An 18174-nucleotide genomic window follows, 5' to 3' on the forward strand; every position below is an offset into this window, starting at 1 on the left:
TGTGTGAGTAGCAAGGTTAAAACAAGCTAAAAGAACAAGGCATTACTGGCCCACTTTTTATGTTTTCAAACACATTTAAACGAGGTTGTAGATAAATTAGACAACCAATTATAAGATCAGTGGTTCTCAATGCACCTGCAGCTTTCATTATAGTGGAAATAAGAGGTTACACTGGGTTATTACGGGCCGCTTATAGGGGTTATGATCTTGTTGTGAAGCTTATTGATCCAATGCAGTTTTCAAGAGATCCAACACAACAGCAGTTTGACCTGTTGTAGCTTTCTATCTATCTAAATAAAGTCAGTGTCAGTATATCATCCTCCTGGTCATACATTAACTGTATGTTACAGAAAATCATTTAAAAAGCCTGATGATTTCAACAGGTTATGTTCACCTTATATTCCTTGTGCAGAAAGAAGAAGGAGCTGGCTTTAATTTGGACCACTGAGCATCCAGATTGCAGTATACAGACTCCAAATGTCTCTTAATCTGCCTCTGAAATTACCCAGAGCCCCATGCACCTTTACGCAAGGACTGAGAAATCCTCTCTCTCTCCCTTTCTTTCAGCCCATTCATCACCCGCACTTCCCCGTCCCTCCGAGGGATGGCGCCAGAATCAAAACACACACACACACACACACACACACACACACACACATACAAAATTGGGGGGTCTCCAGCTCTGCCTGTGTCACATGGAAGCACAGTAGCTGAGCCGAGGGGACGCGAGTACAGATGGAGGGGGCTTGAGGGACTGTGGAGGAGAAACCTGGCACTTGGAGATAATACTGGAGATACAGCGGCGGCGGCGGGCGGCAGCAGCAGCAGATAGTTCAGGTCAGACACCTTCCCAGCCTCCCTTCTGGCTGGGGAGCAAGAGGAGCGCGGACAGGGCGCACAAGCGGGTCAGCGGGCAGCCTTCAGAGGATGTCACATGCAATATGCTGCATTCGTGTTTTCTGAAGCCCAAGAAAGCCAAACTATCGCCTGTGATTGATTATGCTCGCGGAGAGCGCCTGGTCCGAGCGGAAGCAAGAAGGAAGCGACCAGGGGTTGACGCTGCGCCTCCCAAAATCTCTGAGCTGAGTGAGTACAGGGATGCTATAGCGCAATGCTCTGTGCCTGTGGCTATGTGACAGGCTGGAGGGAGGTAAGGGAGGGAGGGAGGAGGGGATGGATGGATGGATGGTGGTGGTGGAGAGGAGGGGGGGGTCATTCATATGTGCCTATAGATTCAGCTCGATAAGCTGCACACGCAGTTGGTACCCAGCATCCTTTATTCATCCAGGAGATTGCAGCCCCTGTTGTAAGCTCTTGTTTTTTTCTCTTTGTGTGCGCCTCTGCCCCGTTTTCTTCACGTTGCACCGGTCATACGTTTAACACACACAGACACGTGTGCGCCCACCTTCAGTGGTTACTGCATTGCCTTTTGTGATTTAAGCCCCCCAAGAATGAACGGATTGATCAGAGAACTTCATTGTGATTTGGTGAGAGGAAGGCGCAGGGAGCCTCCAATCACGCGTTTTTTCCGCGCAACATCCCCTGCCGACTGTGAAGCATAAAGATAATTAACGTTAGACCTTCCGTTAACATTTGCACCCCCACCTCCCCTTCCCTTCCCTCCCCTTCCCTTCCCTTCCTCCCTCCCTTCTCTTACTCATAAATAGGGGGTGTGGGGAACTGGCTTTGTCGTGTAAGTTGCCAGCTGACCTCGGGGACACAACATCCTTTACCATCCTCACTTTGATCTGGAAATGAATCGGAAACGCTTTGATGATTAGAGAGGAAAAGGAGGAAAAAAAAAAATATCTGGCGCTACAGGCTTATTGAAACAAACCCCCTGTGATAAAAGCACACTGCATCAGCCTGAAATTCCTCATTTTCTGTGACCGCCTATAGCCCCCACCTGCACGGGCACATTTTTTTTTTTTAATTATACCCACAAATCCGAGTTCACACCCTGCGTGTTTTTCCTGTCTCAGTCTCATTTGAGTCGTGGTGTGTAACCTGTTGTCAGCAGCACTGCAGTTTGAGGGGTGTCGGAGCCCAGAGGCGCGGTGAGCCGGGCAACCCAGCCTGTGATTGATGCCTGCTGAGTGGGTGCCATCATGAGCCACGTACATACAACCTCCCCTGACGCGCGCGCACACACACACACACACACACACACACACACACACACACACACACACACACACACACACACACACACACACATATACACATATATAAGCCCCTTCATGGAGGATTTCTTTATTATACAAAACAGAGCTACAGAAAAAAACATGATGGTGATGATGGGGAGGATGATTCCCTGTTTAACTTTCAGCTGTTGTTGTTCAGCCTGTTTTTCAAGGTCCCTCACTCTGCCAAAAGCTGCTGGGAAAAAAAGGGGGGGGATGTGAATAATGTGATCACAAGACATTATAATTATTCTTTAATTTGCTATGAATGAATAATGTCAGGCGGTGTTTGTATCAGAGGCAGCGTTTGCACAGATAAAGACAGAGAGCCTCAGCTTTCTTCCTCACAGGGGCATGGTTAATCGTTGTTGCAAGCAAACATTTGACCTAATTCACATTCTCACACAATAGCAGCCTCCTCTCTCTCTCTCTCTCCCCCCCCCCCATCTCTCTCTCTCTCTCTCTCACACACACACACACACACACACACACACACACACATTGCTGTTATTTGTGTCACACAGAGGGTGAGGTTTTCGCTCCACATGAACTCCCAGGTGGTTTATCAAAACCTGAGCAGATTCGGCAGAGAGGCCACTGCCGGCTGGCCGGGCTTATTGAAAGGAGTTCCAGTGTTATTAATAATGAACACACATGTAAATGCAGTGCATGTTCCTAGAAAATGAAAAGCCTACTGGTGTTTACTGCAGCACTGTAGGGCTAAATGTATTCCTGAAGTGCATTTTTATGAGGATTACACCATAATTCCTTGTTTGACTTCATGGCCTCGACAGTTGCTGTAAGCATAAACCATAATTATTTTTTTATTGTTTGAAGGAGTTAAAGCTTTTGTTTTCTGATAAAAAAAACATTTTTGTTTGTTAAATTTTGCCTAAAATATAATCTGATGATGTGATTGTAGCCAAATATGTCACCCAGCATTTTTCACACTTTCCTCTAAAGACATTTAATTGTCAACAGTCAACAGGTTGACATGTTTCTGTCATCCATTCATTCGCCTACAACTGCAACTATTGATTATTTTCTCCATTTATCGATTCATCTTTTGATCTATAAAACTCCAGAAAACCCAATGTGATGTCTTCAAATGTCTTGTGTTGTCTGACGAGTCAATTTATTACAACGTAAGGCGATGAAATGCAGCAAATTCTCACATTTGAGCTGAAACGATTAGTCGATTAAAGGAAATCAGCAACAATTTTCATAACTGATTAATCATTTGAGGCCTTTTTTAAACCAAAAAATGTCCATTCTTGACTCCAGCTCTCCAATCTTTGGGATTCTGATTGGTGATTGGAAAAATCGAGGAACAAAAAGCAGTCACATTCAGATCTGGAAACTTACAACAAGCGTTACATTACATCGATTAATTGTGAAAATAACAGATTAATCGATAATTAAAGTAACTGTTAGTTGAGGCCTCTCAGATTTTTTAGCAATTTAGCTTGAAAAATTACTCTAAAAATTAATAGATGATCAGAATATTTGCTGATTCATTTTCTAACAAGTTAATCAACTGATCCTTGAAGCTCCATATTGTGACTGTTGTGACCCAAACATTGATCCATTCATTCATTCATTCACCTGTAGTGACTCCTGCAGAGCTACAACGATTCATTGATTAATCAATTCATCAGCCGACAGACAATCAGATATTCGATTACACGTTTGAATTATTTTAAATGTAAAAATGTTTCTCGGTTCCATCTTGTAATATGTGACTGTTTTCTGCTTTTCTTTGTCTTATGTGATAATTAATGATAATAAATGTAATATTTATGTTTAGGAGTCCAACAAAACAGCCAATTTGACGAAATCTGCTTTGTGTTTAGGAAATTGTGACGGACATTTGTCATTCCTCTCTGGTGCTTTATAGACCAACCGATTAATCTAAAAATAATCAACAGATGAATTAATAATGAAAACAATCGTTAGCAGTCCAAGTTTCCTGTCGGTTCGCTGACTGAAGAAGCTCTACGGCTGCACAATAAGTATAATATTCAGAGAACCAACAAAAGGTAAAATGTGTGACAGCCCAGCATTATAATGAAGTACTGTAGTGCTGCAGTGATGCCCTGACCTACAAACCTCTACAGATGTAATAAAACATGTCTCTTTGGTACAGACCTCAACACATTTCACATTATGATGATTTGAATAGTTTTTTATAGTGAAAATACAAAAATTATCATTCCCACTACTCATGAATCATATCACAATCACAATGTCTATCAAAATAATCACAATATTGTTTGTTTTTTTACCATATCATGCCCTAAAAAACATACAAGGAATTTCATATATGCAGTAATCTAAGCTCAAAGGTCCACTTACTTCCTTTTATGGCTTTCAAACACATCTTCATTTGCTGACATTTTGTTGCACACACTGTTCCCGGAAGGTACAGAATTAACTTTTATGTTTTTTTTTTATTTTTTATGTCACTTTGTTTTAATTGACACACACAATGAACGTGTTTCGGTAAAGAAATGATGATCGATGATGCTCCAGTTTCCGCGCCACATATGGGCCCTTGTCAGTGTAAGTAGCCTTTTGGTCTGTGATACACGGTCAGGGCAACACCTGGCAAATCTGCACCTGCAGGTATTCACTGGTAGTTTGTAACGAGCAAACTGAGCACCACAGGCAGGATGGGGTGGGATGGGGGGGGGGGGACTCTCTGTGGCTTAGGGAGAGGGGGCTTTGTTTAGCAGGAAAGCAGCCGGGGGAGGGCCATTTCTTGCTCTTGCTCTGAGCGCAACGTCCAATTGGTTGGCTCTGACGAGGCAGCTCTAGGGCCAGAGATTACACTGCAGTGCTGAGGCGTCACTGTGGCTGAACACCGCAGGCGGAGGCAGGGGGATAGAGGGAGAGAAGAATGGGTGGGGAGGTGTGGACACACTCATTGAGACAGGGAACGGGAGGAAGGCCGGGAAACCTTGTTGGGAAATGTGACAGCATCTCTTCTCATCATCTGCTTTCAGCGTCTTCAAACACCTGCCACAGGACTCCCACGCATGTCTTCCTCCCCTCCTCTCTCTCTCCTTTCTTTTCCTCCACACCTACACCTTTCCCCTTTCTTCTCTCTCATTACCCTCTGCATCTCCACTCCTCGGCTCCGTTGTCAAATCAGCACAGATATAATTACACTGACACTGTTGCAGCTGTAATTTAAATGATCATTCCCTCCTAGGTGCATATGGTTCTTTAAATCGAACATAATATTTCAGACTGCTCACTCAGGAAGTGTTCTGTTAAAGTTGAGGTGCTGGTGGAGGAATTAAAAGCAGGTCACAGTCTTTAAAAATACACTAAACGCTTTTGATAGACATGCTGGAAAAACATGTTCACTGTTTTAGTCAATTTCTTTAGACAAGCTCAAAGAACTATGTAATTATGTTGGTTACCCACTGTTGTAAAATGGGATAGATCCAATTAATAGTAATTAATATCAGGTTAATCTGAATTAGGAAACACAGTTGTTCTGTGGTCAGATTGCACCTGAATAAGCAGCGTGCAAAGAACTACCGAGACGTCCGTGTGTGAAATCTGGTGCAAATTGGATTTCATGCTGAGAACAGTTGGGTTCAAAGCTGGATCTACTAAAAGAAATGCAAATGACCAAAAAGTCACCAAAACTTACCATGCAGAGGCTGACAAACTCCTGTCCTGTCTCTACTGTCTGTTTTAATAGAAAAGCAGATACTGTACAGATAATAGTGAAGTCAGAAAACAAAATAGTCTGAATACATTCACCATAAAGATGAAACTTAAAGACCAGGGGAAAGATCAGTCATTGGATCCTGACAGCTGTGATTTTACAGTGCTGACCAGTGATATTATGGCTACAACAGACCACACCCTCCACCGAACTGCGTTGGAGTATCAGTCCACGTAGATGAAGACCTTATTTTGATGTAGCCCAATTAAATTTAGCATAAAGCAGTAACATCAGCATTATATCACAGACAGAAGAGACTGCAGCCTGCTACACACAACAAGAGAGTCTGAACAACAACACACATTATCCTACTTATCTAACTTCTAACAGGAACGCGTTGTCTTGAAGAAGCAGCATCCTCCGTGGCTGGAAAATTAAACAAACACGGAAGTAAAAAGTTCCTCAAACAGCCACTTGAGGCTGCTTACAGAAGTGAGTCAGTCTCCATAAGGCCCCATATTAAAATATGGAAAATGGTTTTGGTCTCTGTGGCTAATTTTCCCCGTTCCTGACAACTGTACATGTAACTCACCCCTTTAAATTATGTCAAGGTTTAAAGTTATGCACAATTAGTCGCTTTGAGTGACAGGTGGGTGGTGCTTTCACAGGTGGTTGTTTTATAGTAACCAGGCTTCATTCAGCCCACCTCACTTCCACCCACATGTATACATATATTCCACCCGTATTCTCTGCTACCGTCCTGTTTTCATCCACTAACATGATATCCGGTTTGCCGTGTACGCTTTACCTGAATCCACGTGAATGCAGCATTTGTTTACTTTGGGTCTCATTCCCCTGCTGGAGCTCAGCCTGCCAGCCGCTGAAAACAAACACTGACACTAACACGCCCCTCCAGCTGCCAAGATGAAGGATCCTTTCAGAAGTTTCCCCAATGACCTTTTTTAACAACAATATATTTTTAATAAAATGTTAATGTGTTTACAGTTGGACTATAATATCAGTTACAGAGGGTTGAAGGGAACCTTTTAAAAGATTCACCATGGGAGTCACGCCGTACTCGTTTGCTGATCTTTCGTTCTTTGCGTGTGCAGATGGAGCTTCAGGGTTAACAATACTTCTGTTAACAATAACAAAAAGATTTCATGAAGCTACTTCACAGTAAACATATTGCACCAGCGCCGAACTGTAAGACTTTTACTGTGAAGCTGCTTTTTTTCTCTTCTTGTCTGTGGTCGAAACAGTACAATCACTGGTAACAACCACTTTACCTAAAAGTCAGATCAGAGAGACTACCTAACAGTCCTGAGCACTTATATGGAGACACCTCACTGTTTTTACTGTCCCTTTAACTCACGGGACTCTTGAGCTAAAGCGTGCCATATTTGAAGAAGATGGGATCAATGGTGCAGGAGAATCATATACAGCCAGATTTGGAGAATATGTTGGCAAGACAGACAGAAGGGTTTTTCTTTTTACTATTATACTATTATTATTTTATAATTGGGCGTTGGGTATAGCACTTCTGAATACTGTCTCACCCGTCTATAAACAAGTATTTATTGTGAAATCGGCTCCTCTTTTGTGGCTAATGTTAATTTCATTATGATCCTTTCTCCCTCAAGTCAAGCAGCAGAAGTTAAGTGACAATGTGCAAAAACTACTGGCCCATTTTTGGGTAAACTAAATATGCTATAGTAGGGTGTTTATCCTTTGCTGGACTGGCCGCTTAAAAAAATTGGGGGCTACTCTTCAAGCACCATTAGACCACTGCTGTAAAAGCTGGTGTACAAAACACTTCTGAAATAGACAGTTGCATCTTTTTTAATAATCCATCACTTTGAGCCTCTGGAGAATATTTTATTATAACACGAGCCCACTGGGGCGACAGAAAATGGAGTAGATAGCAAAGGTAGTAGAGTTTTCCATGACAAAATTCAACAAAATCCATCCAGGTGGGAATGGTTGCGGCTTAAACCAACAGACATGTCTGTCCTCAAGGTATAGAAGGACAAAACAAGAGGCAAGAATGAAGAAGAGCATACCAGACATTCATGCTTGGACTGCTTGAATACGTATTATGCCTCTCTGACGTCAAAGATCTCTGCTGTTAATACTAAAACTGAATTATTTGAGCTTCAGAAACGTCCACAAATGTGTTGGTTTCTCCTTCTTGAGGTGTCCACAGCTTTGGCAAACTGTCAGAGACAAATACTCACTGTTCACCAGACTACAGGCAAATTGTTAAAGTAATTTGGACTGGGAAGATTAAATTCTGTCTGGAAGAAAAGGATCCACATGGAATCCAATACTAAAGCATGTTGTTCAAGTGTCAGATTTAATCGTTAGCAAAGACGAGGAGTGAGGAAGAGTTTGGTCTAAATCTGTAGCTGTAAACTGAATAAATACACGAGAGACATTTGGATCAGACAGTTGAGTATTATCGTCCCGAAAACTTCAGTTCAACAAGACTTTGGACAAAACCAGGCGGTATGTTTCGAGCTGTCTGCCTTTCGGTTTGTGTGTCGCTGATAGACGAGCAACGCACACATAGACACACATGAAGACACACTGTCACAGTAGACAGATGGCACGATTTGACAGAGATTAGAACAGGCTTGTTGTTTGTTCTTTTTGTTAAAGCTTTGTGCTTTTTATTGTTTATTTGAAACATATTACTCTCTGCCAAATGTGAGATTGTCTGGCAAGCAGTAAGGAGCAGAGAAGAAGCAAAAGAAAGATGTTTCTGTCTGCTCGCTCTGCTTTTGTGCTTGTCTCCTTCAGTGTTTCAGGTTACTCTGCCTGCTGGCATGTTCAGCTTCTCTGTGACTCATTGTGCCTTCTCAATATGTATGTTTGTTCTTGTTTGAATGGTTTAAACCACAGGAAATTTAGTTTTTACCCATGTTAGAAGCTACCTGACAAACAGATCAGCAGCGGATTCTCTTGGAAACTGCACTCGGTAATACGTCAGATATACTGTTTTATCTTTTAGCTGTGAAGCAGGTTGTAAATGTGTAACTGTTGGATTACTTTAAGTACTTGCGCACTGTAGACACACACCTGAACATCTTTGTTAGTGAGCATTTATGTTGATGTCTATGTAAGTGTGACACACAAATCTCAGTAATCCCTCAAACAAGGAAAAGCAGAAGCACATGCCGGAGGCGTAATGTCTGTTCACTTCACTGCTTCAGGACTGGACGTGAATTCTCACTTTTTCCTCTTTTCAAATTGCTTCTTCCCTTCTGCTTTTTGCACCATGAATATTTTACTTCTGGTTCCGCTGCTTTGTTAACCTACTTAATGTTTTGTAAAGGTTAGATAATTTTGTAATTAAGCACCACTCTGTGCCTGCAGATCCCAGTGAGACCGTGGCACTTCTCTGCGTGCATGAGTTGTAAGGGTGTGAGTGTGAGTGTGTGAGAGCAAGTGAGCGCCAGCGCTCCCACATGGCCTCCATGCAGGACGGGCTGAACTTCACGGCTCCTCCCTACGGCAAGGTCCTGCTGCTGGGTGCTATCGCTGCTGCCTCAGCCTTTGTTGTCACGATCCTCATAGTGGTGCTCTGCGTGGGCTGCCAGAGGTGAGAGCATGCACGTACACACGCACACACACTGAGACACATGCTCATTTCCATTTACAGGACGTTTAGAATATTTATACATGCATGCACCAGTAGTGGAAGGAGTACTTTACTTTACTTAAGTAGTGTTAAGTACTGAAGTATTATCAGCAAAATTTACTAAAACAGTGGTTCACATCCTTTTTTCTTAAGGGACCCCTTTTCTATCATTGAGTAAACTGACTAAGCGACATTTTTTATGTATATTTCATATTATATTCAGTGTATAACAATAACAGGACAGAACAACTGATAAACTGTACAATGAACCCAAACACTGAACACAATAAAGGAGGAAGATTGTGTAAAATTAGCAATTTGGAGGATTTTTGAGCAGATTATTTCCTGGGAATATTGGTCAGAGAGTTTTTTATAGGAACTTTTTATACAATTCTATGTGTTTTTAATCATTTTTAACAATCATACATACTTAATAAGCAAATTCAGTGTTTTCTTCTCCCTGAAGCTTGGCCATTGTTCAATTAGTTCTTTGGGTGTTTTAACTTTTCCAGTGAAGGCTGAATATATGATTGTAGGTTGTGTTCAGTTCTTCTGAGTTTAGATCTTAAATAATAATCTTTAAAATAAACTTTAAAAATAACAATTTGATTTAGTTTTCTTCATAGAAATGAACAAAACGCTGACTTATAGGCCTACTCTGTATTTATTTTGTTTTCTTACGCCCCCTTAAATAAAAAAGGCCTTGCGACCCCCAGTGAAGCCCTGGCGGCCGCTATTTGGGGTCCCGACCCAGAGGTTGGGAACCACTGCAGTAAAATAATATATCATTATAGATACCTAGAGGTCAGGTTAAAGGGACACAAGATAAATCTGAGGGGTTGTGAGATAATTGATGGGAGAGGAAAACAAGGGTCAGCTTCACAAATTTGTATTTATTTTTTTTTACTTTTCTTTTTTTATAGGTTAGTTAGTTCTCAATTGATCTGAAACGTGACAAGGAGCCCCAACTGTACAAATATTTCTTTATGAGAGATCAATGGGGGTAAACCTTTAACAATTAAAGGTGGAGTCAGTGATTCTGGAGAAAGATAGTTGATTGTTGACTCCCAGGTTGTCAAATACAGACGCTTTGGGTTTATGGTGAATGAGAAACAAACAAAGCGGCTTCGAGCGAAACACAACAGATGGCAGTCGTGCTCCCACGTTTACCAATCATTGGTATTCGACGACATGGGAATGAGACTCAACCATCAGCTATCAGACTCCACCTTTAATTGTATTTTATAAACTTAAGGTAATCGGAAAAGTAACTAGTAATTATAGCTGTAAAAAAATATTGTGTTATAATAATTATTATTATATTGAAGTCAAAAGTACAATATTTTAGTAAAGTACTTGAGTAAGCGTACTCTCCACCACTGGAAGCACATATGCAAATACACTCTTTCACACACATACACACACACACACGTGCACACAGTCACAAGATGACTCAGACACACACACATACACACGGACAGTGACTCAAACTCTGCACAAGCACAAACACACAGAAGTGCATCAGTGTAGTAAGTGTCAACCTGTGTGACAGAGCGATTGTGTTTACCACAGGAAGGGGAAGACACACAATGTTCCCGGCGAGGGCGGAAAACACCGTCTCATGGACATGGTAGGTATCAGGCAACACGCTCCTCTATGTTTTGTTTGTGTTGCAGCCGAGGTGGCTGAAGCAAGTCAATTCACAAAGGAACAATATCATTCAGAGGACACCTCTTCAGTCTTAATTAGTGTTTAACTGGCCTTGTGTGTGTGTGTTGTCAGGGTATACTCAGGCAGTCGAAGCTGCGGTCCATCAGTAAATCAGACACTGAGATGAACAAGATGAACTGCAATGGGAAAAGTGAGTGCATCTTTCACATACAAATCCTGACCCTGTGTGCTCTGAACTCACTGCTGCCTGGTGAAAACCTTGCAGCTCCGAAATGGGAACCTGGTCTTGTTTTTAGCTGCATGACAAAGCACTTTTGGAAAACATGGAGAGGGGGATTTTTTGGAGAATTGTCTTTGAGTTGAAGCATTTAATCCTTCAGCTTATTTGAAAGCATGAAAGTCACAAACATGTGGAAGTAACAGGGTTTTAACAGAACAGAAACAATGTAGTCTGTGAAATGGCAGAAATGGAAAATCAATTTAATGAATAGCATGACAAATATGTACATAAATGGAACAATTATCCACAAATAAATTTAACTGTAGCGTGTGCTGATTTGGCGTTATCATTGATGTCAGGCTTGGATGCCGCGAAAACAACATTACCAACCCCAAACAATGCAAATAAACATTTAAGTAAATGCTCAGTAACTGATCCAGGCCCTAAATTCATGCAAAAACCTATTTGTAATAAAAATTAAAGGACCCTTTAGAAGACGAATTTACCCTAAAACAGAATTCACATAACATTTACGGCTCAGCCTTATTCCACCGGACTGTTCAATCTTGATTTATGAACATGCATCCTTCTCTCTCTCTCTCTCTCTCGCAAAGACAGAAATCAGAGAGCCAAGATAAGTCCTGGAGCTCCATCACTGACAGTCAACAGGGAACTGTGTTTGTGGGCACTGTGACAGTAGCCTGAGAGGGTTTGAAGAAAATATAAGCATATGTCCTGCTTCATATTTGTCCCGCTTCCACCGCAGTGGAATGAAGTCAATTTGGACGCATTTTCTCAAACATCTACGTCAGCTCCCAGTTTACTGTCAGCAAGAGAGATTTATTCATGTTCACAAATGTTTGTTGAAGTGTCCGGTACAGGAGGAGTATGTGAATCCTGTTTTATGGTAGGGCGTCCTGTATATGGCCTGTATGTGCCTTGCAGAGGTGTCTAAAAAGAGCCGTCCAGCAAGCGTGGACCCTCTGCTGCTGCTCAGCTGCCGGTCTAACTCTGACCTCCGTTCTCAAGGCAGGCAGCTTCCCCAGATCCCTTCTGGGACTGGAGAGGACGGAGAGCACACTTACTCAGAAGTTGGCAGAAGTTCTTCCACCACACGTACTGATGATGCCCTCTACGCCATGGTAGGCAGGGCCGGGCAGACGGACACTCCGGCCCCTCCGGCCGTCCCTGCCAACACCCCGGCGCCCCCAGACCCAGACGGGGACGTGGAAGGAGGGCTGCCCGAACCCGAGGCCCAGGTCATGTCTCCCCCTCATCCACCGGAGACGGCCGAGTACGCTTGCGTCAGGAAGCTGAGAAAGGCCGACAAGGCGCCCCAAAAGAGAGACAGCGGGACAGATATGGGGGAGCCGCCGGCACCGCCTCCACGACACGCCCCGCCGACACATCCCGCCCCTCCTCCACCACACCCTCACAGCACAAAGTTGCCCCGTAGAAACATGGATGCCTTCAATGTCCCTTCATTCCCAAAGGTTGGTATGTTGGTAGGTTTCACACATTGGATATTTACAGTAGTTACACAAAGAAAATGTGCACTTACTAACAGCTTCTTTCCAGTGCTTTCAGCTGCATCTCATCTCCATTGACAACTGGGCAAACACAATATGCTTATGAAGATCATGAGGCTGCATTAGAAAGCTAATAAGCAGAGATTGGGTTCGTAAAGATTGGATTAGGTTTTGAGATTAGAAGAGATTATATTAAGGGCAGAAAAACGTGTAATACGAATTTAAATGGGACCAAATTCCCACAGGAATAACACATAAACTGGTTATTAATGGAAAGACTTTTCTCACATACGAGGCAGAAAAACAATAATGGCACAAAGCAGATTAAGACTGAGTTGAACAGATATTCGTGTTCCCCAGAAGATGAATCCTAATGATCCCCTGACAGTTCCTCTAGCGCCACCATGAGGTTGACATTTGTGACTTTTAATAAAAATGTCTTAGCAACCATCGACTGTAAGGAAATTTATTACAGACATCCATCTCCTCCTGTACTTTGGTTGGTGCTATAGCAAATGTTACAACGCTAACACGCTAAATGGTAGGGGCAGTGTAGGGGTCAGTAGGTGTGTTTCGTCCACCATTCATCAGACGTTTATTGTTTATCGTTTACATCATGCAAATCTATATCGTCTGAGTTCTCTGGTGCGCCCTCTAGTGGAGTCCTCCAGTAACATGAGAAGTTCATAGGCAAGTATTTAAACAATCACATTCATTTTAGTTTGCCCTGAAAAGTTTGATTGTCGTGGTCAGATTGTTGCTGCCGGTTGTATCGACCTTCAGATGTGTTTGTGATAAATGTTTCATCCTGTAGTTTATTGTCAGCGTCCGTATGACAGATTAATATGCAGGTTGTAGTCCAGGTACAGCGAGCAGAGTATTTGTGTCAGATTTCCCGTTGATGCTGCGGAGGATCCACGCGGTTTGTAATTGTGCCAGTGTTGCAGTTTTCTCCGCACTCGGTTACATCGTGTGTGCTGTTGTGATATGTTCACACTTCTTTAGGCATTTCATTGAAGTCCGGGCAGTGAGCTGTGTTTATTTATCGAAGAGTTCTTGGTGATATTTCTGCTCTCAGCAGTGTCACCTCCTCCATATGTTCGCAGCAGCAGGAGTGGAGGAAGACTGTCTGCTTTTACCGTGCATATAAGGCTTTGTGCTCCCCTCCAGGTGACAGTTGGAGACCATTTGCTGCCCTGTGTGAGGTCAGCAAGGTCACACTCTCTGCTGTGACCTGAGTTCAGTAACACGCACAGTTCACAGGCTTACATGTGTACACAGTCTGCTCGCAGGGCTGCTCACCACTGGCTTTCTTGTGGATGACGCAACATGTTGAAATTGAGTCATCCAGAATATAAGCACATGGTTCCTCATGTTTCAAGCCCCACCTTCCAGGGAAAATATTTTCAATACTTTATGAAATCCATCCACTACATTACTAACACCAGCTCTGTGCTACAATACTTCTGCATGTTTAAAGTGGTTAATTACATCCTTTATGAACCCCACTGCGTCGCATTTTATTTATATTCACAAATACTAATAGACATGCATGAACACGTGATCAGCTCTGCCCCAAATGTAATTCCTTGTTCTGTTGACAGGAAGTGATGTTTATGGGTAATGGAGAGCAGTACATCTGGAAGCCTCCAGAGGATGAGGAGATGCTCATGCACCAAAATAAAGCCCTGGGACCGCTGGGTGCTCACACAGTGGAGAATATACAACCGTCTGCTGCTGTGGTGAGCGGGGACTCTTCAGTCTGTGCATCAGCCTGTCCGTCGTTTGGTTTATTTGCTAAATTAATGTGTTGAAGCTCACAGCTTAAAAGGCCCAGTGTGTAACATTTAGGAGGATCTATTGGCAGAAATTAAATATAATATTTATGTATGTTTTTATTTGTGTATAATCACCTGGAAATTAGAATTTTTGTGACCTCAGAATGAGACGTTTTTATCTACAGACGCCTTAAATGAAGTCCGCCATGTTGAACCTCCAACAGTAACCCAGAACAGACAAACCAATAGATAGAGCCGCACTAAATCCTAAACACTGGACCTTTAAATCTACAGTTAGATAGCTTTAATATTAGACAAAACCTTTTTACACATTGCTTTACAGTATCCATGTTCTGTATCTGTTTCACTGACGTTATATCACTCTTGATTTAACCAGGTTGTGCCTCTCGTGTACACTACTATCAATGCATGAGTCACAGTGCTAAGCACACATTTTTAGGAAAAACCTCCGATATGAAAAACCTCTTTTAAAAACCCAGAAGGTCGTTTAAAGAAAAGTACAACTATCCTGAAGGTATTTCAAGCATTCTTGAAGGCTCTTATAACCATCTGAATGGAAGAAAATGTTGCTGCTGCACAATAGAAAAGATTGACTTTATTTCATTATTCAGATTTAAAGTAAATGGTAGAGAAATAATTCAATATTTTGGAAAATATGCTTTGCTGTTGGCAGATTTTTACCTTTGGACAGAGCTAGCTGTTTCCCGTTTCCAGTCTTTATGCTGAGCTAGGCTAACAGGAGCTGACTCCAGCTTCATATTTAACGTACATACATAAAATAAAGTGAATGAGCGTTTCACAATGTTAAACTATTACAAATTATTATTATTATTTATATAGATATACGATACACTAGATCTATAACCTCAGTAATTTCTTGTTTGACTGCAGGTGGCTGAGATGTACTCGAAGGTGTGTAAACCTGGAAAGAAGAAGAGAGCTGTGCCGGGGTCTCCCCCAGCCAATCCTGGCTTCCGGACCTTGGGTCGTGGAGACCGGGACCGGGACCGGGACGGGGGTTTTAGCGTAGTGGTCAAACCCCAGACGTGGGCGCTTCAGGAGGGCAAAGCAGTTGGAGGGCCCCTTGACGACCACTGCTACGAGTCCATCGGGACAGAGGAGTGCGATCCGGCCTATGAGAACCTGGAAGGTGGAGGCGCCTGGAAGCGAGAGAGGCCCCCCAACACGTGTGCCACCCTGCGGCCAAGGAGGAAGAAAGCCCAGCAGCCCTTGCAGCAGCAGCAGCCCCCTCCACCGCCGCCGACGCAGCAGACCCCCAAGTTACAGCACCTGCCCGCCAAAGCCCTGCTGCTGCCGGGGGAGAACCTGTACGAGAGCATCGGCGACCTGAAGCAGGGCTCCGCCACCTCCAGCACCACCACCATCTTCACTTTCAACGACGGCATGGAGATGTATGTAACAGGGCTTTGAGGCGGCGGCTGCACTGTGACCCCTATCCTTCCAACACAAGGAGCTGAGCTTACACCACAAGGAGTGACGGCTGAGCCCCTGTCATGCTCACCCACACATACTGTTTACATTCAAGTCATAACATCATGCCTTTCACGGCCTACGGAGGCCTTGGGGCAATACTGTTGATCTGTTATGACCTGGGCTGAATACAAAGTCCAATCTACAAACCTTATAAGGAATCCAAAGGTAGTGAATAATAAATGAGCACAAGACCATTGCAGAGCAATCTGTAGGTAACAGTAGCACTTCTATTTTACTGATACATATGTGCCAAGCACAATAAAAGTAAAAGCCTAAATTCTTCCTCAATTCTAGCGGGTAAAAATAGTTGTTTGACTGGTCCTAGCAGGACTTCTATTTAGGGAAAAGGCACAGCATTGTGTGAATCTTTCGGTAGCACTTAGTCTGTCATGAACAGGCCTTCCCTGTAGTTGGTCAAGATATGATTCAGGACGGGATTTAAAAGATATAAAGGAATGAATTACTAATCAAAATACTTGAAAGCTCAGGGACCAAGAGAATCAATTATGAGAGTATTATAACAAAAGATTGCACACATTTTGCATTCCTCCTAAAAGCTTCGACTAATTTAAACCATTCATCGTGTTTAAAAACCGACCGGATACTTCCCTCCGTCATGTTTTGTTTCATCTTACATGGACTGAACACTGTCTCCACTGCCGTCTGTAAATGAAGTGTTTTACTTTGTTGATCCTGTTTCTGCACTTTGCCTGCTACAAGTTGCATGCTAAAAAAAAGTGAAAAAAAACCCAACAAAAAATCAAGCACTGTCATGTGGTACCTCTATATGAATGTTTTTTTTTCTATTGTCGTTGGTTGTTTTTTTTTGTTTTCTTTGTTTTTTTTAGTGTGTTGCTTTATTTCTCTGTAGAGCACAAAGCCAGTTAGATTAAGGATGTGTTTGGCTCAGTGGGACTCTGTGCAGCAGAGAGGAGAGTTAATTTTTCTCTCATCCTTTGCCTGCCACACACACACAGTACAGATGAAAACGAGACTAAAGAGAACTGCTCGAGTCCTAAAGGTGGAGACAGTCCACTCAAACCCCCCCTCCCCTCCCCTCCCACACACACACACACACACACACACACACACACACACACACACCCCTCTCTGCTCAGTCCTCACTCATATCTGTGGACCGTTCATCTACATAGTCCCTGCCTTGTGGTCATATGAAACGTCTTGGGTTTCACCATAGTGCAGCTTGGAAAGCTACAGTAGAACTGATGTGTATTAGCAAACGTCATGTCTCATCGTCACTCCATCGATGAACACTCTCTCTCTTTCTCTCTCTCTCTCTCTCTCTTTCTCTCTCTGTTATCAGTGTTAAAAATATTGCAGAAATGACAAAAATGTGAAGCAAATGGTTTTCGCTAAAAGCAGCAGAGCATCACCCCGAGGATAACACACAACTCAGAAATTACATCCGAAATCCTGGACAATAAACGATGATTTCATTTTGACCAAAATATCCCCAGCAAACAATGTGATTATACTGTATGTTGATGCAATGTGTATGTACATTACAAAAGAGAAAGAATAATAAATATATCATCAGTGTCAAGAAATCTATCTTTTTCTATTATGTTTAATTGTGTTTTGGAATGACTTATCTTGTGACACAAACTGCAAAAACAGCTGCAATGTAAATTTCAGTGTATTCTGTTTGTTGTTTTTTGAAGCCATGAAGCTACGGTGTGTTCTTGGAAAGCCCAGCTAAAAGTTAAATGTGGCAGCTAATGTTGTGTGTTTGCTATTCAGACTACAGGGTCTTGTACTCAGAAGCGTGTAATTAAGTGCTAAGTGCAAAAGATTGTAATGTTTTATATCAAGATTACTATTCATGAAATGTCAGTCAAGTTTATACTTTTGTAATAAAGTGGCACTTTAAAAAAAAGATGTTTTATCTCATAGTGTCAGTTATTAAAATTGAAAGAAAGCAGAATTTGCTGC

General features: G+C 42.5%; 1 protein-coding gene across 3 annotated transcripts; it reads left to right on the plus strand.

The window, feature by feature from the left end:
• The first annotated feature begins 664 nt into the window (after nt 1-664).
• On the plus strand, nt 665-18120 carry si:dkey-70p6.1 (uncharacterized protein LOC570575 homolog). 3 transcript variants are annotated; one of them, XM_051425747.1, is made up of 7 exons: nt 665-1086; nt 9244-9469; nt 11081-11138; nt 11291-11369; nt 12546-12904; nt 14533-14670; nt 15619-18120. In XM_051425747.1, exons 2-7 carry the CDS (start codon nt 9336-9338, stop codon nt 16156-16158), a joined length of 1308 nt encoding a protein of 435 aa, XP_051281707.1. In that variant the 5' UTR covers nt 665-1086; nt 9244-9335; the 3' UTR covers nt 16159-18120. The 3 variants fall into 3 exon arrangements, with proteins under 3 accessions (XP_051281707.1, XP_051281705.1, XP_051281706.1); XM_051425745.1 differs by having other exon boundaries at nt 666-1086; nt 12429-12904; XM_051425746.1 differs by having other exon boundaries at nt 667-1086; nt 12429-12892.
• The last annotated feature ends 54 nt before the right edge of the window (nt 18121-18174 follow it).

The sequence above is a fragment of the Dicentrarchus labrax genome, unplaced genomic scaffold (assembly GCF_905237075.1).
Source record: "Dicentrarchus labrax unplaced genomic scaffold, dlabrax2021, whole genome shotgun sequence".
NCBI lineage: Eukaryota > Metazoa > Chordata > Actinopteri > Moronidae > Dicentrarchus > Dicentrarchus labrax.